Below are 22,403 nucleotides of genomic sequence, written 5' to 3' on the forward strand. Positions count from 1 at the left end.
AAGAGTCGGACATGACTTAACAGCAAAGCAACAACAATAAGGTAAAGGTAAATGTTCCCCTTGACATTTAGTCTAGTTGTGTCCGACTCTAGGGGGTGGTGCTCATCCCCGTCTCCAAGCCATAGAGCCAGCATTTGTCCGAAGACAATTTCCTTGGTCATGTGGCCAGCACGACTAGACATGGACCACTGTTACCTTCCCACCGATGTGGTACCTGTTCATCTACTGAAATTTGAATGCTTTTGAACTGCTAGGTTGGCAGGAGCCTAGACTCTGAGTGGAAACGCATGTCTGTAGGTGAAAGGGGGGGGATTCTATTTCAAGACAATTAATTGATAGTTTAAACTAAGGTGCAATTGTTAATATGGAATATGTGTGAGAAGTGTTCAGAATGGAAATATAAATTCACATAGAAAATCTGGCAAATTTTGGAATGTGAACATGATGACTTATAAAGCTAAGCTCTTCCTCATATAAAAATTAGTCAAAAGAGTAGAATGTCGTGCCTTTGTATCTACTGACCTTTAAAACAAAGCACCAGTCAAAGCAAGATTTTTATGGCTTTGTTGTTATGTGCTGTCAAGTCGCCTCTGAGTTATGGTCACTCTATGAATGAGAATCAACATTGCCCATAGCTGGCAATGTTGGCATGGAGGAGATGAGGGAGGGGAATGGAGCATTCACACTAGAATGCATATATGACATTTACTTCGAACATTTCAGACTGAGGGGGCATTCTTGCAAATTCCTACATGGAGGCATAGTAATATTTTTATTCCTAAATGTATTCCTAAACATTCATCTCCCACCCAAATTAGTGGGACCAGGACACTGGGTGGTTATACAGTATGAAATCAACCAATCCTGTAGCCCCCCCCCCACACACACACACACAGAGACATATGCAAAGAATAGGAATAAGCCAACAAAGCCTAAAACAAAACAAACAATATCTCAAGAGATCCACCAGACTACCGGCTTATAGAATATGAGGATCACAAAAACTGGGTGCATGCTTTCTAATGTTGTAAGTCACCTTGGGTCCTCCTGAGGAGAAAGGCAGGGAATGGATGGATGGATGGATGGATGGATGGATGGATGGATGGATGGATGGATGGATGAATGAATGAATGAATGAATGAATGAATGAATGAATGAATGAATGAATGAATGAATGAATGAATGAATGGTTGGTTCCTGCTTTCTAGGGATAATTGCAAAGTAGAAAATCACAATGTTATTGTGTGGATTATTTTGTTGCCGTAGATGAGCAATAGCCATCACTCTGACTTCTCCCTCCCCAGAAGAAAACAGAGAAAACCACCAAAGAAGCTATGCTTTCGAATTGTGGTGCTGGAGGAGACTCTTGAGAATCCCCCGGAATGCAAAGAGAACAAACCTATCCATTCTGAAGGAAATCCAGCCTGAGTGCTCACTGGAAGGACAGATCCTGAAGCTGAGGCTCCAATCCTCTGGCCATCTCATGAGAAGAGAAGACTCCCTGGAAAAGACCCTGATGTTGGGAAAGTGTGAAGGCAAGAGGAGAAGGGGACGACAGAGGACGAGATGGATGGACAGTGTCATCAAAGCGACCAACATGAATTTGACCCAACTCTGGGAGGCAGTGGAAGACAGGAGGGCCTGCCGTGCTCTAGTCCATGGGGTCACGAAGAGTCGGACATGACTTAACGACTAAGCAACAGCAGTCTTGACATTGTGTGTTGTTTACTGCTCCACCTAAAATGACACAATTCAACCTGTAGGTGTCACCCGCCATCAAGCTACAGATACGACTCATATTCTCATGGGGCAAATATATTATCTCCCATTGAAATATCTAAACTTGTACCTAGTGTAGGATACGAAAATTGTATCTCTGCTTTCTCTCTCTCTGTCTTCCCAGCCTTGTGCTATCACTCACATCCCCTTTGGCTAGTGTTAAGAGACTCTTGATTCATTTTATACAGGCCAGATATTTCCTGCCCCACAAATGCTGCAGGAGCTTAACTTATCTTTCCTGCACACCTCCTCAATTTAAAGGCAGAATGTCCCTGCTCCACCACGTCCCCCGATCTCGAAACTCTTCAAAAGCTGAAGTTCAATGGACCCATGAGATCTTCCAAAGTGATCACTGTCTTTATGTTTTTGAGTTACAGTGAACCTTTCAAGGGAAAAGTATGGACATTAATCTCTTTCCGCTCAAAGAAGTGAAAACGATGTCCTTCCCTGGCCATAAAATGGTCCAACGTAGACTTATTTATCGCCATTGGTATTGTTTTAATTTACTATCTGACTATCTAATTTAATATCTGGTATGGTTTTCTAAATGCCTGCTTATCACCCTTCCTTTCAACATCTATAACATCTCCCAACTTTTTTCCAAATTTCCCCCAAAATTATTGTCAAGCTTTTCCAAACACACAACTTTGTGCCTTTCCATTCTTCTTTCCTTTACACACATCTATTGATGAGATGTATTATTTATTTTATTATTTGATATATTTGATTTCTATCCTGCCCATCTAGACTAAAGGTCTACTCTGGGTGGTTGATTCTTAGATTCCTAAAGCATTTATGTATTGTTACAATTAATAACCATTAAAATACTATGAAACAAAAAATTCTCTGGAAAATAAGGCTGGAATAAGTAATGACAAACCCATTGCTAAAATAAAATGGGTAAAAACCAAAACAGGCTGCTGGGTAAATGACAGGCAAGTGAAAAGAGGAGAGAAACACAACAGGATTAAGAAGATTTTTAAAAAGAATTCAAGAAAACAGTAGATAGCTATTCACATTAGTTTAACATCATAAATATGAGTATTATTAAGGAAATTTTTTATCTCCCTCTGGAATTTCAAACTTTTTAAGTTATTATTAATTTAATACCTCTTCTGTGCATCAGAGTTTGGTGGCTTTCCTCTCAGACTCAGCTTAGGGTGGTGGCCTAAACAGGTTTTTGTGTGCCTACAAAAACTGAATATCTTCCCAATACAGAAGTAGAATGGTCGTTCATGAGCAGTTTTCTTTCTTTCTTTCTTTCTTTCTTTCTTTCTTTCTTTCTTTCTTTCTTTCTTTCTTTCTTTCTTGCTTGCTTGCTTGCTTGCTTGCTTGCTTGCTTGCTTGCTTGCTTGCTTGCTTGCTTGCTTCCTTCCTTCCTTCCTTCCTTCCTTCCTTCCTTCCTTCCTTCCTTCTTTTTTCAGGAGCATTTATGATTTATATTTATTTACTAACAAAATGCACAATTCCCTCCTATGCTTGAGCTATAGAGAAATAACCACGATGACCGGTCAAATGTATCTTGCACTTAAAAGAAGCCACGGGAGCAGGAGCAACAAGTGCTTAAGAAACAGATCCTAGAATCATAGAATGGTCGGAGGGTTGGAAGGGACTTTAGAGGTCTTCTAGTCCAACCCCCTGCCCAAGACGGGAGACCTCCTACCATCCTGGACAGATGGCTGTCCAATCTTTTCTTGAAAACCTCCTTGTTGATGGGGCACCCACAACATTAGGAGGCAACATCGGGGGGTGGGGGGTGGCCATACAGTAGTTTTGATTATTCCAGTAAACAGCTTTGGACATTTCTACATTAGGACTGCTGGTTCCTATCTGGCAATGCAAATGCGGCTTCTAGGTGAGCAGTGAGCATGATCACCCAATGACTACTAAGTTGTTAACACCTTGTAAGATATTGCTGGCTAGGTTATTGTTGTTACATGCTGTCAGGTCACTCCTGACTTAGGGCGACCTCTTAAATGAGCCATCTCCAAAACGTCCTGAACAGTCCTGATCAACTCTTGCAAAAGAAAGCCTGTGGCTTCCTAGAGAGTCAATCCACCTCACATTGCATCTTCCTCTTTCCTTGCTCCCTTTCCCATTGCTGCTTATGAGCTAGTAAGAAATGCAGCCACGGAAATTTGACGGTAGTCCACATTGTGGAATGTGTCGTTCACATATAAGTTTATTGTGTAATAAACATCTCTAGGAAGGTAAATGTCTGTATAAATGGAAACCCCTTCTTTCATGTTGGGATGGGGTGAGTACTGCCCTACAGAAAACATTCGCCTCCCATTTCCGACCCATAGTGCCAGCAGTTCTCAACTTCTTGCCCCCCAGATGTTTTACACTCCAACTCCCAGAAGCCTCACTCAGCCGAGCTAAGGGCCAGGAATTCTGGGAGCTGAAGTCCAAAAACAGCTGGAAAAGTTGAGAATTGGAGCTTTCTGCTACTGGAATGCTCTCTTTCCACCCGACTTTTATAATGTTTTTTTCGTGTAGCCCGGCGTCTTTCCTCTTGCGTCTCCTTCACCATGTTTATGTGAAGGAGACCCTGATGTTTGTAATTTCCGTGAGACCTTGCTTCCCCCCCCCCCGCCCACGGAAAACGTTTGGGGGCGGCAGGAGTTTATTCGCCTTTTCAAAAGAAGGTTTTCTGCAACGTGTAGGCAGGGCAAACGGCCAAATCCTGATGATGCTCTTTCCCCCAGAAGTCAACGGCGCTTCGCGCGACTCCGGGCCTGACCGGCCGCTTCCTTGGCCACGTCAGGACGTCCTCCGCGAGCACGGTGGGCAGCCTGGAGGGGGGTCGACACGTGTGTACCCCGCCGTGCGAAGGCGAAGCACGGCGGATCCAGCGTTGAAGGGGGGCGCCTGCAAAGCTTAACTCGGACGTGGGTTCCTGTGAGCACCTCCTTGGGCAGGAGTTATTTTAAAGATTTCTAGGGGGGAGGGGACATCTCTCTCCCCCCCCCCAAAATTAACAGAATCCTCTGGGGGATTTTCTCACCCTTCTTCCCCCCCCCCCTTTCTGGGGCATTCCCCCTCCCCATCCCATGCCAGTCCCCTTCTTGGTTCATAGCAATCCAGTCTTTGCGCACCCCCCCCCAACCAAGCCATCTCCGGGGATCCAGATGTTCCCAACCTCTGCATGCAACCCACATCCGGAAAGGGGGCGGGGGAGACAGCGAGACTGCACCGGCTCAGTTTTTTTCCCTCCAGACAACTCGGGGGTCTGGAATCCGTTCCCCTCTCCCTATTTTTCCCCCTTCCTTTTTTGGGTGGAGGGGGTGGCTGGGGGGGCAACGAGCCCTTGGCGGCCCCCCCCAGGACCTGTGCAGGTATCCCCCCTCTTTTTCCCCCCGAAGGCAACCCTCAGCTTGACGATGCCCGGAGATCTTCATGCTTCTCTTCCCCCCCCCCGCTTCCCCCATATTTTTTCCTGAAAAGGTTCCAGGCTGAGCGAAATAGGCTCAGTTCTGTCCTAAAATGCCCTTTCCTGCCTCCTGCCCGTTCGCCAAACTCCCCCCCCCCGCCAACCAGTCAGCAAGAAGAGTTCGTCAAGGCTTCTCTCTACAGAACCCCACGGGGGTGGGGATGAAGGATGGAGTGGGGCAGCATAGAGAGATGGGGGTCCACTATGGGGTGGGGGACAGGCTTTGTTTACATCCCCCATTTCTTGACGGGCAGAAAACTTTGGGGGAGAAGCTCTGATCATCTCTTGCCCAGGCTTCCTACCACCGCCATCTCTTCCTTCCTTCCTTCCTTCCCTCCCTCCCACCCCCCCTTAAAAAAAATCCAGCCCTCCCAAAGGCGATCGCCTTCCCAGCCAACAAAAGCGTGGCGGGGGGGGGGAAGAGAGAGAGAGAGAGAGAGAGAGAGAGAGAGAGAGAGAGAGAGAGAGAGAGAGGAGGCGATGGGTCGCATCTTCCTGCGGGTGTAAAGCTGCCCGGTCTCGGCCTCCTCCCTCCCAGCCTCCCGGAGCCCCCACCCCCGCGGGCTGCCTCCCCCTCCCCGGCTGGCCCCGTTCCTGGAGCTGCGCTGCCATCGGGGGCTGGATCAAGGGGGCTGAACTCCGGCGCTTGAACCCGCCTCCGCCAGATCTCATTTCCCTACAAGAAAAAAAAAAGGAGAGAGAGAGAGAGAGAGAGAGAGAGAGAGAGAGGAGGGGGGGAACCTCCCATCTCTTTCCATTCCTCTTCCCCCCCTCCCCTTTCCCACTCCTGAATTTTTTTTTTTAATTTTTTTTCCCTTTCCCAAACCCTCTTTCCCAGCGCCGTGGGAGCCCTTTCCCGGGACTTGCCAGCATGCCTGCATCCAGGGGGGGACTGCTCTTCCTTTCCTTCCTGGTTTTGGGGCAAACCATGGATTTTACGGATTACAGCTATGTCCTGGAAGAAGAGGAAGAAGACCCCGATCCCATTGACTATAAGGACCCTTGCAAAGCGGGTAAGCTTCGGGGTGCGGAAGAGCTGGCGGAGCGAGCGCCCCCCCCCCACACCTCTGGCCGGCGGTAGGGGACGGACCCCCCCCCCCTTGTCCTCTTGCTAAAAGCTTCTGCCTTTCTGATCCATGGCGAGCGCTCTCCTCCTCCTCCTCCTCCTCGTTACGGAGGGTCACCGAAGGAGAATCGGGGTGGGTGGGGAGGCTCTTTTGTGTGCCTGGAAACCGCTTCGTGGCGCCGGTGGGGGGGGGGAGAAGGGCAAAGGGGGGGGGGGCTTGGTAGAAACCTGGGTCCTGCATTTTGCCCAGCTGGCAGCGAAGCTCGCAGACAAAAGAAAAGAGAAAGTTTTTTTTCCTTGCCTTCTCCCTCCGCTCTCCCTCCCCCCCCAATCACCCCCCCCCCCGATCCCCGCCACCAAGTTCTTTCTCTTCTCTGGGCTTTGAAACAACTCTTGGACTTCAAAAGTTCAGACCGAGAAGGAGAACGGAGCTGTAAAAGTAAAGGACTTGTGGAACAGTCTTTCTCTCTCTCCCCCCCCCCCGCCCTTTCAATCTCTCTTTTTCTTTCTTGCCCCCCCCCCCTCCAAATCACCGCTTCCCCAATCACGGCAAGACCATTTGCTGCGGCTTTCCCTTGAGCCATTATTCTTGTTCCGTGCCTTTTTCTTTTTCCCTGGCCGGTAACCACGTCGCCTGTGGTTAGAGCGGGTCTTTGTGTGCTGGGGGTGATGGCAGGACCGGAGGCCTTAATGTGTGTGTGGGTGTATGTGTGTGTGTGTATGTCCGCCAGAGGGGTTGTTTATGGGTTGCAGGAAAGTAAACAGATGCTCTAGCGGAGAGGAGGGCCAGAAAAGCGGCCGGCCAGCGGTGCGCACCCTCGAGAGCAGCATCTGGTTTGTGCCCGCAAGGTGCCTGAGGGCTGAAGCGAGACCTTTTCACCTCTCCTCTCCTCACCTCACGCGTCCTCTTTCTCAGCAAAGCCCCTGCCCTTACAGCCTCTCACAGGGTGGGAGCTGTCAAAAAGAGGAAGGAAGGAAGGAAGGAAGGAAGGAAGGAAGGAAGGAAGGAAGGAAGGAAGGAAGGAAGGAAGGAAGGAAGGAAGGAAGGAAGGAAGGAAGGAAGGAAGGAAGGAAGGAAGGAAGGAAGGAAAGGTCCTTTGCCGCCGTCCCCTCCCCATCCCCAGGATTGCTAGAGATGACACACTGTGGATCACCTGTAAAGCCCAGCAACGTTAAAACCATTAATATGTGTATGTGTGTGTGTGTTGTACTTAAGCATGCATGTGTTGTAGAACACCTCCAGATGGCAGTTTCCCTTGCTTTCTGTCCCGTGGTTTGGCATGACCAGTCTCGTTCCCCCGGCCATATGGAAACCTTGGTGTGACACATGAAGCTAGGCGGGTTCCGACCTTCTGCCTATGTGTAGGGTCAGGGCAGGGCAGGGCAGGGGGTCAACGTTTTGAAATGCATTGTCTGATCCTCCAGGCCACGTCCTTCGGACCTTCTGTGGCCAAAGGCCCTGGATCACCTTCGTTAGCCCCCCCCCCCAAGGGTGTAATTCGATTGAACCTGAGGTCTGCTGAACAGCATTTTAATGCTCCTCCCGAGACAATCAGCGCTAGGAGTCTCAATGACTTCTGACAGTGCCAGCTTGGCCACGGCCGAAGCAGGGAACAGCCTCCGAGGCTTTTGCTTTTCTCTGCCCCTTCTCCCACTTCATTCACACAAACAGCAGAAGAGAAGGAAGGGTGGAAGAGGACGGGGCCCAGTGTTGAGGAAATAGTGGCAGAGCATCTGTCCTGGAGAACACAGGTTTTTGTGGGTGGTTGGCAATGTACTGTCAGCAGAGTATGGAGGGCCCGTAGCCACTGGCTAAAAATGCCTCTGATATAAGTAGAACACACCCTACCAGTCTGTGATCAATTACTCACCCCCCACTCCTTTTGACACTTCTAATGCGGATGCTTAAATGATGGTAGACAGCAATACGTGATGATCTTGAGAGCATATTCCGGGATGAGTTGCAGATAAGTAATCAGATGCCGGGTAACAGCCAGGAAGTTGCTAGGATGCTAACTCCTCCTTAAACTTATCTGATAGTCAAAATGACAATTGTTCTGTTCATACAACAAAAACATGCCATGTTTAAGGAGCCAAACGAATTCTCTAGTATACCCAACCTATTCTTATTTATTACAACTCTGTGTCTTAATTCCCATTACGACGGGCAGGCAACCAGGCTTTGTCACTTTATAGAGAGGTGCTCTCCCCACCCCGACCCCAGCACTGGGAGAGTGAGAGTGTCAGTGGAGACTGGGCTGAATCCCGCTGCGCCCCTAATATATGGGTTAAAGTTTGTAGTAGGGATTTGCAGAAAACCAGGCTGTTGATTTTCTTCCTTTCCTTGTGCACAGAAGTCCTGTTTTAATCTGAAACTGTTCCGTCTCCTGCGTTTGGGGTTGCTACGTGCTGTGAAGTTGCTTCTCAATGATAGCAACCCTAGTAGGGTTTTCAAGGTATGCGGGTGTGACAAACCCAGACCTACTGGGATCTATCACACAGTTACTAAGCTGCCACCAACCATTCCCTATAATAAGTCACACAGACCAGGGATGGATTTTTAAACAACAAAAGAATAAGGTTTATTTTAAATACAAACAGGGTAAATAAAACAATCAGGTGAATAAAATAAAGTAACGTGGCTTATTCTCACACACACAAGCATACAGTTTGGTTCACCTAGAACCTTTAACTTAAAGCACAGACCCTGAACCCATCAGTTCTGGCTAACCAACAGACCCCTGAACCTTTCAGGCTGGTACTCTGACACACAGTAGTACCCTGTCAGACACCCAGACTCCCACAACAGCTTCTTCTTCCCCAGCTGCTGCTTCGTCCCAACCCAGTGTCTCACAGTCTGTCTCAGCATCACCATCTTCACCACACAGGCATCACTTATTTATACAGTACAGCCCCTCCTCCTGATGTCCCGCCTTCCACTCCCCATAGGATGGAACTTTCCCTCCAAACCCATGACAGACAGGTAACATCAGTGCTGTTATGTAACACCTCCCCTCTTTATAAGTTGTTTTGTAGGGGGAAAGCTAAAAGTGCTTTTCACCAAAAAAACAACCTGCATAAAATACACAACAACATTTATACATACCATATAATACTTACATATACTTACACTCCAAGTTAACCATAGCAAATATGCATTTAAACATTTTACCATATACAGTACATCAATTTACCTTTATTAATACCAACCAAATTCAAAACCAGGTACATTTTAACTTTTTGTTTTCCTTATATACATATAGTCCATGTTCTTTCGCCGTCTTCAGTCTTCAGGTCTTCTTGATAAGGCGTCAGCAACACAGTTCACTGACCCTCTGACCACCTTCACTTCAAAGTCATAGTCCTGTAAGTTCAAAGCCCACCTCATAAGTTTGCTATTGTGGGTTTTCATTGTCTTTAACCATTGCAATGGTGAATGGTCAGTACACAGAATAAAATGTCTTCCCCAGATGTAAGGCTTGGCCTTCTGGATCGCGTAGACTATGGCCAAACACTCCTTCTCCACGGTTGCCAAATGTCTCTCACCTTTTTGAAGTTTCCTACTCAGGTAGGACACTGGATGCTGGTCACCATTCTCATCCTCCTGGCACAGAACTGCTCCTACGCCGCTGTTAGACGCATCGGTGTAGATGATGAACTCCCGGTCGAAGTCTGGAGCACGCAGGACAGGATAGTTGATTAACGCCTCCTTCAACCTCTGGAACGCCGCCTCACAGTCACTGGTCCACGGGATGCGGTCATCAGCCTTCTTCCTCGTCAGATCGGTCAGCGGAGCCGCAATCTCGCTAAACCTCGGGATGAACTTTCTGTAGTAGCCCACCAACCCAAGAAATGATTTGACTTTTTTCTTGGTGTTGGGTCTAGGCCAATCACGAACAGCTTCTATTTTGGCCTCCAGGGGTTTTATCACTCCTCCCCCTACCATGTGACCCAAGTATTTTATTTCTGGGCTACCCAGCTGACACTTGCTGGCCTTTACTGTTAGCCCTGCTGCACTTAACCTCTGCAGCACTAACTCCAGGTGTATCAGGTGATCTTCCCAGGTATTACTGAAGATCCCTATGTCGTCAATGTAGGCCACTGTAAAGTCACTGAGCCCTGCCAAGGTCTGGTCCATCAGCCTTTGGAATGTGGCTGGTGCATTTCTGAGACCAAAGCTCAGGACTCGAAATTCATAGAGACCAAAAGGGCTGCAAAAGGCAGTTTTTTCTTGATCCCTGGGATCAATTCTTAATTGCCAATATCCCTTTACCAGGTCCAATGATGAGATGAACCGACAACCCCCTATGGTTTCAATCAGGTTGTCTAGCCTGGGCATTGGGTAGGCATCAGGAGTGGTTACACGGTTTAATTTCCTGTAATCGACACAAAACCTAATGCTCCCATCAGGCTTGTCCACAAGGACTATTGGAGAGGACCAAGGACTAGAAGAGGGGACGATTATGTTCTCCCTCAGCATCTCGTCCAGCTCCTTCCGCACCTTGTCCCTATAGGGTCCCGTTACTCGGTATGGGGATACTGCCTGCGGGGGTGCATCCCCTGTGTGGATCCGATGCATCACTCCCTTCACTATCCCCGGCTTGTTAGAAAACACCTGCTGATATTTACTAAGCAGCATTTTTAGTTCTTGCTGCTGGTCTTGGGTGAGTGCAGGACTGATCTTAACCTCCTCTGGGTTGTATTTTACTTCCCCTCTACCCTCCCAGAAGGGTAATTCAGCTTCCTCACTCTCAGCTGCTTTTATCGCGAATAAAACCCTCTGTTCCCCTCTGTAGTAGGGTTTTAGGGCATTCACGTGAACCACCCTCCTTGCTTGGTTCTCCTCCTGCTCTATTAGGTAGTTCAGGTCTGACATCTTGGAAATGACCCTATATGGTCCTGCCCATTTGAGCTGCAGCTTATTCTCTCTGCAGGGCCTAAGCCAAAGCACCTCCTCCCCTGGGTCAAAGTGCCTCTCTCTAGCTTTGCGGTCATACCATGTTTTCTGTTTGATCTTCTGCGCTTGCAGGTTTTCTGCTGCCAGCTCTAGATTTCGCTTTAGGTCATTCATCAAGGTGTCTATGTAAGTCACAACGTCTTGTGGGTCATCCTGGGTGATCTGCTCCCAATTTTGTTTGATCAAATCAAGGGGCCCTTTCACCCTTCTCCCAAATAAAAGTTCGAATGGACTGAACCCGGTACTGGCTTGTGGCACCGATCGATAAGCAAACAAAAGGGATTGCAGCTTCTGGTCCCAATTGTTTGGATTCTCTGCCAAGTAAGCCCTTATCATGCGCATCAGAGTCCCATTGAACTTCTCAGTTAACCCATTACTTTCTGGATGATAGGCAGTGGTTTCCTTGTGCTTAATTCCACAGATTTGCCATAAGCGTTTCATGAGCTTTGACGTGAACGATGTGCCCAAATCTGTGATTATCTCTGAGGCAAATCCCATCCTGGACATGTACCCCACCAAAGCATCGGCCACTGTGTTAGTTTCAATGTTAGTCAGGGGTATGGCTTCAGGATACCTTGTGGCATGGTCCACAATTGTTAGGATGAACCTGTTCCCCCTCTTTGTGGCCTTGGGCAAAGGTCCCACAATATCCACCCCTATGCATTTGAACGGAGTGTCTACCACAGGCAAAGGGCACAACTTTGCTTTGGTCCTGTCGCGGTTATTCCCCTGCCTTTGACACACATCACATTGTTTACAGAACTCCCTGATCTGCTTCCCTATGTCAGGCCAGTAGAAATTCTGTGTGATTCTCTGCTGTGTTTTGTTCACTCCTAAGTGTGCAGCAAACATGTCAGAGTGACCCCTTTGTAAGATCATGGGGCGATACTTTTCAGGTACCACCAGTTGACTTCTGATCCCATCTCCCCCTTTTGAGATGTTCCTCAAGGTCTCTCTATATAAAATCCCCTTTTTCTCCAGAAATCTCACTGGGGTTTCAGGTGTTAGCTGGGCGTCAGTCACCTGTTCAAAACACTTTTGGAGAGTGGCGTCTGCCTTTTGCTCCTGTCCAAATCTGCTGTCTGTGGTTAAGGTTTCCACCACAGCTTCTGAACTCCCCTCTGCTTCAGTCTCTGGCTCATCATTACCCCCCTGAACTGTCCCTGTGGTGGCTTGTGAACGTGTAATCACTAGCACCCGTTTCACATGTTCAGCCAGGTCATTTCCCACGAGCACGGCTGCTGGCAGAGTCGATGAAATCGCTATCCGCCAATCTCCCCTCCAGCCTTGAAAGTTGACAGGTACCTCTGCTATTGGCAGAGAGATTACCTGCCCCTCAATCCCTGCTACCTTTATGCTCTCATTTGGGATTATAAACTCCCTAGGGATGATATCTGGATGGCATAGGGTTACTTGGGAACAAGTGTCCCGCAGCCCCCTATACTGACGGTCAAGTATTCCTACGTCCACCCCTGCTGTCTCAAACAACTGAGAATCTGTTTTTATCAGCAAGCAGCGCTTTACCTCCAGAAGAGGACCATTTTCCTCAGCCTGATCAGCAGAGGCAGCTGTCCCAGACTGAGTAGCCATGGCAACAGGCTCCCTCTGTGACACTGAGCCTTGCTCTTTCTGGACACAGAACACAGCTTTTGGCTTGGTCCCACTAGAATTCTGAGGCACCATTCCTTTTAGCTGCTTTAATTTTTCACACTCTGAGATTAGATGACCCTTTCCCTGACAGAAATAACATTTTCTAGTGTATTTGGATTCTCTCTCCTCTTGTTTCGGTTTTCCCTCCAAATTCTGAGGGCTTGGTTTCATGCCTGAGGGCTTCCCTTCACCATGGGCCCCTCCCCCTTGCTGGCTTTTCCCTGGTCCCTGAGAGTACTTGCTGTAGGTTTCTTTGGGTTTACGTACAGATTTCCCCTCACCCAAGGGCTTTCTTATTTGGGAGATAAAATCTGCGATCTCTGCGGCTGCTGCCACAGATTTCGGTTTCCTTTCCCTCACCTGGAATTTCAATTCCCCCTGCAGGACTGAATAGAACTGTTCCAGGGCTATCAAGTCTTTAAGCTGCTCATAGGTCTCTATTCCCTCCTGCGATAGCCATTTCTCAAGCAGCCTCACCAATTGGGCCCCCACTTGGGTAAAAGTCTGTTCTGGCTTCTTGGTGAGGGACCTGAACCTTTGTCTCAGCTGCTCTGCATTTATCCCATGTCTTGCAAACACCAGTTTTTTAAACTCTGCGAAATCTTTCATCCGTTCCTCAGGCATCTCGGCATAAACCTCAGCCAGGCTACCACTGATTAAAGACCGCATGATGGTCATCTTCTCAGTTTCCCTCACTGAGAAGTCCACAAACGCTCTTTCCACTAAGGAAAAGAACACCTCGGGACAATCTCCCTTGTGGTACACAGGGAATTTCTTCAGGTCAGCCTTAGACAATTGGCCTCCCTCAGAATCCCTATTATTATTATTGTTCTGGTTCATCAGTTCCAGTTTTCTTAATTCAAACGCCATTTTCTCTCTCTCCAATGCCAATTCAAATTGTCTCTGTTTCTCCCTTTCCTCTCTTCTTTCTCTCTCTAATCTTTCCTCCATTTCCCTCACCCTCAGTTCATGCTGTTGGGCTAGGAGTATTTTTCTGAGTTCTGGGTCCTGCTCTCCTGTGCTGTCACCTTGCACTGAGCCAAATTCATCCTCAGAACCTTGGTCAATCTGGGGGTCTTTCACCTCACTCATGTCTGCTACTTGGCTTCGAGTCAAGGGCATACCCCCCCTCAGAACAGGCTGCTTTAAAAAGTCAAGCCTCAAAATAAAACGACCACTTTTTTTTTTTTTTTTTCTTCTTGCCTCAGAACCAGCTTTTTCTAGGCTGCTGTTCTTCAGCACTAAAGTTGCAACAGTATCGAGTCAGAGCCTACCCCCCTCTGCTGGGCCTCTCAGCTGGCAAGCTAGCTCGCTGTTGCTACGCAGTTTTTCCTCAGCGTTTTCCCGCCAAAACTAGGCTGCCTCAGAGCACCTTAATCTAAGTCTCCCCAGTTGGCACGTTCTTCTACTAGCGCACCTCCCCGTGAGGTACACCTAGAAGATTACCTACGCGCCTCAGACTGTCCCTGACTAGACCCCCCTTGCTCTGGGCACACCTGCCAAGGCTTTGCTGGACCGCTGGACAACTGGACCAGTCGTATCCCACACGCTGGACACCAATCAATGTGACAAACCCAGACCTACTGGGATCTATCACACAGTTACTAAGCTGCCACCAACCATTCCCTATAATAAGTCACACAGACCAGGGATGGATTTTTAAACAACAAAAGAATAAGGTTTATTTTAAATACAAACAGGGTAAATAAAACAATCAGGTGAATAAAATAAAGTAACGTGGCTTATTCTCACACACACAAGCATACAGTTTGGTTCACCTAGAACCTTTAACTTAAAGCACAGACCCTGAACCCATCAGTTCTGGCTAACCAACAGACCCCTGAACCTTTCAGGCTGGTACTCTGACACACAGTAGTACCCTGTCAGACACCCAGACTCCCACAACAGCTTCTTCTTCCCCAGCTGCTGCTTCGTCCCAACCCAGTGTCTCACAGTCTGTCTCAGCATCACCATCTTCACCACACAGGCATCACTTATTTATACAGTACAGCCCCTCCTCCTGATGTCCCGCCTTCCACTCCCCATAGGATGGAACTTTCCCTCCAAACCCATGACAGACAGGTAACATCAGTGCTGTTATGTAACAGCGGGATGTTCAAGGAGGGGGTTTACAATGGCTATCCCCTCCATGCCCCCAGGGCCAAGCAGATTTCCAAGGAGATCTGACACCAGCTCTCCCGAGTCCTAGTCTGAGTTTCTGTCTACTATACCATGTTGGGCCACCTCATTTGGAAGCCAAATTTTAACTGAATACCAAAAAAACCCTTCTTAACTGTGAGAGCAGTATGGCGATGAGGGAGGCAGTGAGCGCCATTCAAGGGAAAATTGGACCGCCCTTTGTCAGGTCTGCTTTGATTTGGGTTCCTTCCTTGACCAGGGGTTGGACTTGATGGCCTTCTAAGCATCTTCTACTTCCCTTGTTTTATGATTCTATGTGGTTGGACTGATATAATTTCCACTACAATGTAGAATACCACACATGAATGCCACCCACACGAGCTTTGGCAGAACAGCATTCCTTGGTTAAAAGTGTTGTTGTTGTTGTTGTTGTTGTTGTTGTTGTTGTTGTTGTTGTTGTTGTTGTTGTTGTTGTTGTTGTTGTTGTTGTTGTTGTTGTTGTTGTTGTTGTTGTTGTTAACCTCTTGAGGGATTGCTTTCCAAGCTGTATCAACATTAATTTGAAGCTGAACCAGCGCTTAAAAAGAAAAATGGTTTATGGCGCCATTTCTGTATACTGAACTGGAATAAACCATATCCTACTGTATGTGCTTATTACTACTGTAATACAATCCATGTAATACAATCCTTGTAATACGAGGATTTGGTGGAGAGAGTGCCTGAAGAACTATGGGTGGAAGCTCATTACATTGTACAGGAGGCAGCAACAAAAATCGTCCCAAAAGAAAAGAAAATGCAGGAAAGTCCAACAAGGCCTTACAAAATAGCAGAGAAGAGAAGGGAAACAAAATGTAAGGGAGATAGGGAAAGTTAAAGAAAACTGAATGCAGACTTCCAAAGAATAGCAAGAAGAGACAAGAGGGCCTTCTTAAATGAACAGTGCAAAGATATAGAGGAAAATAATAGGAAGGGAAAAACTGGAGATCTGTTCAAGAAAACTGGAGCTATTAAAGGAACATTTTGTGCAAAGATGGACATGATAAAGGACAAAAATGGGAGGGACCTAACAGAAGCAGAAGACATCAAGAAGAGGTGGCAAGAATATACAGAGGAATTATACCAGAAAGATATGGATGTCCCAGACAACCCAGATAGTGTGGTTGCTGACCTTGAGCCAGACATCCTGGAGAGCGAAGTCAAGTGGGTCTTAGAAAGCATGGCTAACAACAAGGCCGGTGGAACTGATGGCATTCCAGCTGAACTATTTAAAATCTTAAAAGATGATGCTGTTAAGGTGCTACACTCAATATGCCAGCAAGTTTGGAAAACTCAGCAGTGGCCAGAGGATTGGAACAGATCAGTCTACATCCCAATCCCAAAGAAGGGCAGTGCCAAAGAATGCTCCAACTACCGTACAATTGCACTCAATTCACAGCTAGCAAGGTTATGCTCAAAATCCTCCAAGGTAGGCTTCAGCATGATGTGGACCGAGAACTCCCAGAAAGTACAAGCTGGATTCCGAAAGGGCAGAGGAACTTGAGACCAAATTGCTAATATGCGCTGGATTATGGAGAAAGCCAGAGAGTTCCAGAAAAACATCTACTTCTTCCTCATTGACTATGCAAAAGCCTTTGACTGTGTGGACCACAGCAAACTATGGCAAGTCCTTAAAGAAATGGGAATGCCTGACCACCTTATATGCCTCCTGAGAAACCTATATGTGGGGCAGGAAGCAACAGTTAGAACTGGGTCCCATCACCTCCTGGCAAATAGAAGGGGAAGATATGGAGGCAGTGACCGATTTTACTTTCTTGGGCTCCATGATCACTGCAGATGGTGACAGCAGCCATGAAATTAAAATATGCCTGCTTCTTGGGATCAAAGTGATGACAAACCTAGACAGCATCTTAAAAAGCGGACATCACCTTGCCGACATAGGTCCGCATCATCAAAGCTATGGTTTTTCCAGTAGTGATGTATGGAAGTGAGAGCTGGACCATAAAGAAAGCTGACCGCCAAAGAATTGATGCTTTTGAATTGTGGTGCTGGAGGAGACTCTTGAGAGTCCCCTGGACTGCAAGGAGATCAAACCTATCCATTCTGAAGGAAATCAACCCTGAGTGCTCACTGGAAGGACAGATCCTGAAGCTGAGGTTCCAAGACTCCCTGGAAAAGACCCTGATGCTGTGAAGGCAAAAGGAGAAGGGGACGACAGAGGACAAGGTGGTTGGACAGTGTCGTTGAAGCGACCAACATGAATTTGACACAACTTCGGGAGGCCGTGGAAGACAGGAGGGCCTGGCGTGCTCTGGTCCATGGGGGTCATGAAGAGTCGGTCACGACTGAATGACTAAACAACAACTAAGAATCTGAAGATTGCCATCTACTGCTAGAAACCTGAGTCTTTAATAACAACTTCTTCAACTACAGTATTAAGTTTCTAGCCCTCATAGTAAACGAAGCATGTGAAGCTTAAAAGTATGTTACGATTTATTTCCAATCTTGGCAACCAGAATCCAAATGAAAGCTTCTAGGTTTAAAGCATTGCCCTTTGACATTGCCCTTTTAAGCTCATGTCCTTATTTTAAGGGTGTGAGTCATCATGATTTTGATTTATGTCAAGCATGTAAACGTGGCACTTTCCTGGGTTATCCTCCTTGAAGGCCAGGTTGCCAGGTTGCAGTGTAATCAGAGGTTGCTTATTCACCAGTCAAAACGTAAGAGCATATTTGCGGGGGGTGGGGGGAGTGCAAGGCTATCGTCAAGTTAGGATTGTCATTTCAGTTTATTTCAAACCAAGCCTAGCATTTTTACTGATTCATCCCTGAAACCTGTGTTAGCTTAATTGCATATATACTAGGTGAAATATTCGTGGCAGTGAACGTTTATAGGAATGATTTTACATTATTGGTAGACATAATTAGAGTATTGTATAGTGTTGACTTGATGTTGCGAAGTATCTAGACACACACTCCCTCACATTCCGGGATAGACATAATGAGAGAGATGTAGAATGCATATGAAGTAACAAACTGAATCCGTCACAGATTTGTCATCACACTACATTTGAACGCAACAGAACAGTTTATCTCCTGTATTTTAGAAAAAAATCATAGACACCCATAAACTTCCTACTGACAAGATCATACATAATTCATTAACATCCTCTTTCCTTTGAAAAGTTTTCTTTCAGTCCTTCAAAGAAACACTTTGCAATGACTTTGCCGGACTGCCGTTCCCATTTTGCTGGCTGCGAAATTCTGGGAATTGTAGTTTTAAAATAAAAAACCAAAAGCTTTTCCCCCTGCTATACCAATGAATTCTTACTATAGTTTCCTGGTATAGTTCCTCCTGCCCTCCTTTTAACCCTTTCTTGAGAAATAGTCCAGGTGGTAGAGAAGGTGTTGAATTCCCCACACCTGAACCCCTGTTTGTGCAAGTAGCTGAGATTTCAGTCTGCTTTCGTAATAGTGGCATTTGATATGTGTGTTGAAAAGACGGGGGTCTTCATTTTTTAAAAGGGAGTGATGAAATATAATAAAGTGTGCTGGCAGAGCACTTTTAAAGCATCGTCAGTTTTGTTTCAGCCACATGGGCACACTGGGCAAAGTCAGCTTCCTTAATGAGTACAGGGCTGTGCGAACTTGGAAGCTCTAAGCATGCGGTAATACAATACATATATATATCCAGCACATCCCTTTCTTTAAACAGGATGCAGGCATGCATCACGGCCCATCTCTGACACTCAATTCTAGCTGCAGATCTATCACCGAGTGTCCAGGTGGCTTTTCAAAACCATTGCTAGAAATTCTACCTTCCTTGACGCATCCACTTGCGATTGTGAACAGCCGTCTCCTGCTGGCTGATCTGCATAGACATCATCATCATCTGAGAATTGCAGGGCTGGTTGGGACCCTATGGATCATTAAGCCAACCTCTGTCAAGAAGGTACAGTAGGAGCATCAAACTCCCAACTTCTGGTTCTGCAGCCAGAGACCTAAACCACTGAATAGCAGTCCAGTTGAGTTGTAATCATACTTTTAACAATCACAGATCAATACTGAGCTGAACGCAGTTTCTTGGCTGGGTTTCTGTGCCAGCATTGCCAGGAGAAGAGGCTCCTCTTCTCCTGGCAATGCTGGCACAGAAACCCAGCTAGTTTCTGCAAACGACCGCTAGTTATTGAAGGTCTTGCCTCTCCACCTCTTCTTCCATGCTGTAACAATTCGATTTCCCCAGGCAGTTATGATTTACCAAGAGAACAAGATTGCTCACAGTCTCTTAAAACACCTGTATTCTCCTGCACAGCCAGCCAGAATAGAAATGGAAAAGGTAGGAATTGCAAAGTTTTGCTTAATCAATGGGAGGTGGTTCGTTAGGATATATTGGGCACAGCCCCCGTGGGCAAGGGTTCCCCTCCCCACAGCCAAACCCTCTGACCTGTGTCTTTACCCGCTGGGTGGCTGGAAAGAAGGACAGAGGCTATGCTTTTGCCTTGTGACAATATGAACCAACACAAAAGGCTATTTTTTTCAGTTCATTTAGATATTAAATGGTAAGGAGTTGTATTGTATTATTGCAAGAGAAGGGGAAAGGAATTAAAATTAAGATTACCTGGCTTTGCTTCACCCTCCATTGTCCAGCATGCTCTGTCAGCCCTGGCACTATTATTAGATTAGGCATCCTTCAGTCTCAAGAGACTATGGTAGCGTGCTCTGTATGGAGGACTTGGAACAGCGTCTAGTGTGGCTGAGAAGGCCAATTTGAGAGTGACCATCCCTTCCACACTGAAGACAAATCCAATCTGTCCCCTGTCCAGCTCCCTGGTTTTGCTGGTTTCGGGACTGCCTCTTTGCCTCGGCCTGCTGGACAAGGGTCTCTTCAAATTGGGAGAGGCCATGATGCACCGCCTGCCTCTAGAGGCACTCAGAGGTCAAGGTTTCCCATCTGTTGAGGTCCATTCCTAAGGCCTTCAGATCCTGCTTGCGGAGATCCTTGTATCGCAGCTGTGGTCTCCCTCTGGGGCGATTTCCCTGCACTAATTCTCCATCCAGGAGATCTTTTGGAATCCAACCATCAGCCATCCTCACGACGTGCCCAAGCCAACGTAGACATCGCTGTTTCAGTAATGTATACATGCTACTCTGCCCTCAAGATGGAATCTATGGTTCTCATATTTTTTTCCCTCACAAAAACCCTGTGAAGCAAGTTAGACTGAGAGGAAGTGTCTGTCCCAGAATCATCAGTGAAACCCATGTCTTGGTAGGAACTTGAACCCAAGTCTTTTCCAATGCTAGTACAGTACCCTGACCCCTACACCACAGGAATGCCCTCTTTTATTTACATCTGCTTTAAATCAAGCATGCGAGATGACTTCTACTTCCATTTTTTTCTGAGTGGAATTCACGCACAAGGTTCCTTCATCATTATTACATGCTTCGGTGTCATCAAAAAAATAATCCCTTTTGGTAAGGTTGCCTGTATTCCAAGTCTAGAATTTGAACGCAGATCCCCTGAGTTCTGCCCCAGTGCTCTCACAGCAATAGGGCACAAACGTCAGGAATGTGTGTGTGTGTGTGTGTCTAAATGTGAAGCCTTCCCTGTTCCTGGTGTTCCCTGTGTAAATGTTTGCAGAGAGGACCTCAAGTAAGAATCAATTTTTCCTTTTTTCCACCAGCTTTGCCTGGCCTTTGCCTTAGGCTTTCCTCCTGTCAGACATAAATCACTCCTAGGTTGGTGAAAGGTTTCCCTGATTCTGGTTACAGCTGCAAAGATCTGCCCTCCCGCCCAGCTTCTGGCTGGCCTCAGACCCACCAGCCGGCTGTTTACGGTGGCAACAGGCGGTTTTGCTCCAGAAAAGCAACACAGCTTGAGGTCGGACCGGCTTTACCCTTAGAAATCCCACATTGCCGCCATGCCCTCGCCCTGGACGGAAACGAGAGTCAGGGTGGAGAAGGGAAGGGAGGTTGTCTTGGGTCAGCAAAAATTATCTCTGCTGTCAGAAGGACTCTCCCCATCCATGAGTGGGAACCACCCAAGTTCCTATAAAAGACCATCTGGCGGGATGAGCCAGCAGGTCCTGTACATGAAGCCACTTGGGCGGCTGTGGGTTGGATCCTGGCATCCGCTCAAAACAAACTCAGCCGAAGAGAGCACTGCCCAGCTTGAAAGCTGTTGCATGAGACCAGCCCAGGTAGTTTGTGAGTTTGGAAAAAAGAGATTTGAAAAATTTTTTACTGCCCCCAGCATGACAAGTACTGTAGTTGACAAGAGTGTCCACACAAAAAAGTGTACACTTTCAGGTGTCTGTTTCACACTTTACATTTTTGCATTACCCACTCAGAGACACATTAAAAGTGTAGTTTGTAAAGAGGAATTCATTCATTCATTCATTTAATAGGCCACCTTTCTCCTGATAAGAGGCTTCAAGGTGAATCACAATATGAAAAAGAATAGATTCAAAAATCTAGAAAGTTAAACATTACAAAACAATTAAACTATATGCAAACTAAAATACAATTGAATAATTAAAAGCCACTTAACTTTAAAAAAAGGCATTCAGGGACTGATTGTTAAATGCCAGCCTGAAAAGATGGGTCTTTAGCTTGGTGGAAGGGTAGAAGGGAGGTGGGCCCGCTTGATCTCCCAAGGGAGAGCCTCCCATAACCTGGGAGCTGCCACCGAGAAGGCCCTGTCGTGTCTCCCCATCTGCTGCGCCCGCGCTGGCCATGGGACAGAGAGGAGGGCCTCCTCCGATGATCTTAAATGCTGAGAAGGGAGGAACTTGGGGAGATCTTCCTGACTGTGGCTGTGAGCTGTCAGCTATATTCCAAATATATATAATGTTATTTGCAGTCTATAATTCAGAGAGGGAGGTGCTGGGAAAGGGTTCATTTGGGCCCGTCTTTCTGGCACAGGAGAGACAGAAGCACAAGAGAGTAAGCAGCTTCTCAGAGCCAGTTGTCCATCAAAGGCACACTTGGACAAAATCATTTTCATTTTCTAAAAGAAAGGAGGAAAACGTAGATGTCTCTTTATACTACCCTAAAGCCCTGATGCAAAAAGACAGTGACTTTCCACGGATGTCACCCACTTGGCTTTTGTAGAGGGCACATCGCTTTCTGGCAATTACGTTTATATGCCATTTTTGTTTGTTTCTTATCTGCCGTTCATCTTCCCAGCTCAAGGGAATAGACATCATTTCCCCTGTCCTGTTTTATCTGCACAGCAATTATGTGAAACAGACTATAGTAGTGACCAGCCTAGGGTCACCTGGTGAGTTTCATGGCTGTGAAGTTTATACCGAAACACACAGTCTTTAGGGCATCTGGCAATCCTGTTTGTTTCAGGTTTTATCCCTCCAAAATATCAATTTTGAA

General features: G+C 46.9%; 1 protein-coding gene across 2 annotated transcripts in view; it reads left to right on the forward strand.

The window, feature by feature from the left end:
* The first annotated feature begins 5,825 nt into the window (after positions 1-5,825).
* The window catches only part of BMP1 (bone morphogenetic protein 1), a 136,059-nt gene continuing 119,481 nt past the window's right edge, over positions 5,826-22,403 (forward strand). For both annotated transcript variants that reach the window (XM_072978866.2, XM_072978867.2), the window contains exon 1: positions 5,826-6,225. In XM_072978866.2, coding sequence (XP_072834967.2) covers positions 6,084-6,225 — 142 coding nt within the window. In that variant the 5' untranslated portion in view covers positions 5,826-6,083. The remainder of the gene's footprint in view (positions 6,226-22,403) is intronic.

Source organism: Pogona vitticeps, chromosome 8 (genome assembly GCF_051106095.1).
Source record: "Pogona vitticeps strain Pit_001003342236 chromosome 8, PviZW2.1, whole genome shotgun sequence".
In the NCBI taxonomy this organism is placed as follows: Eukaryota; Metazoa; Chordata; class Lepidosauria; order Squamata; family Agamidae; genus Pogona; species Pogona vitticeps.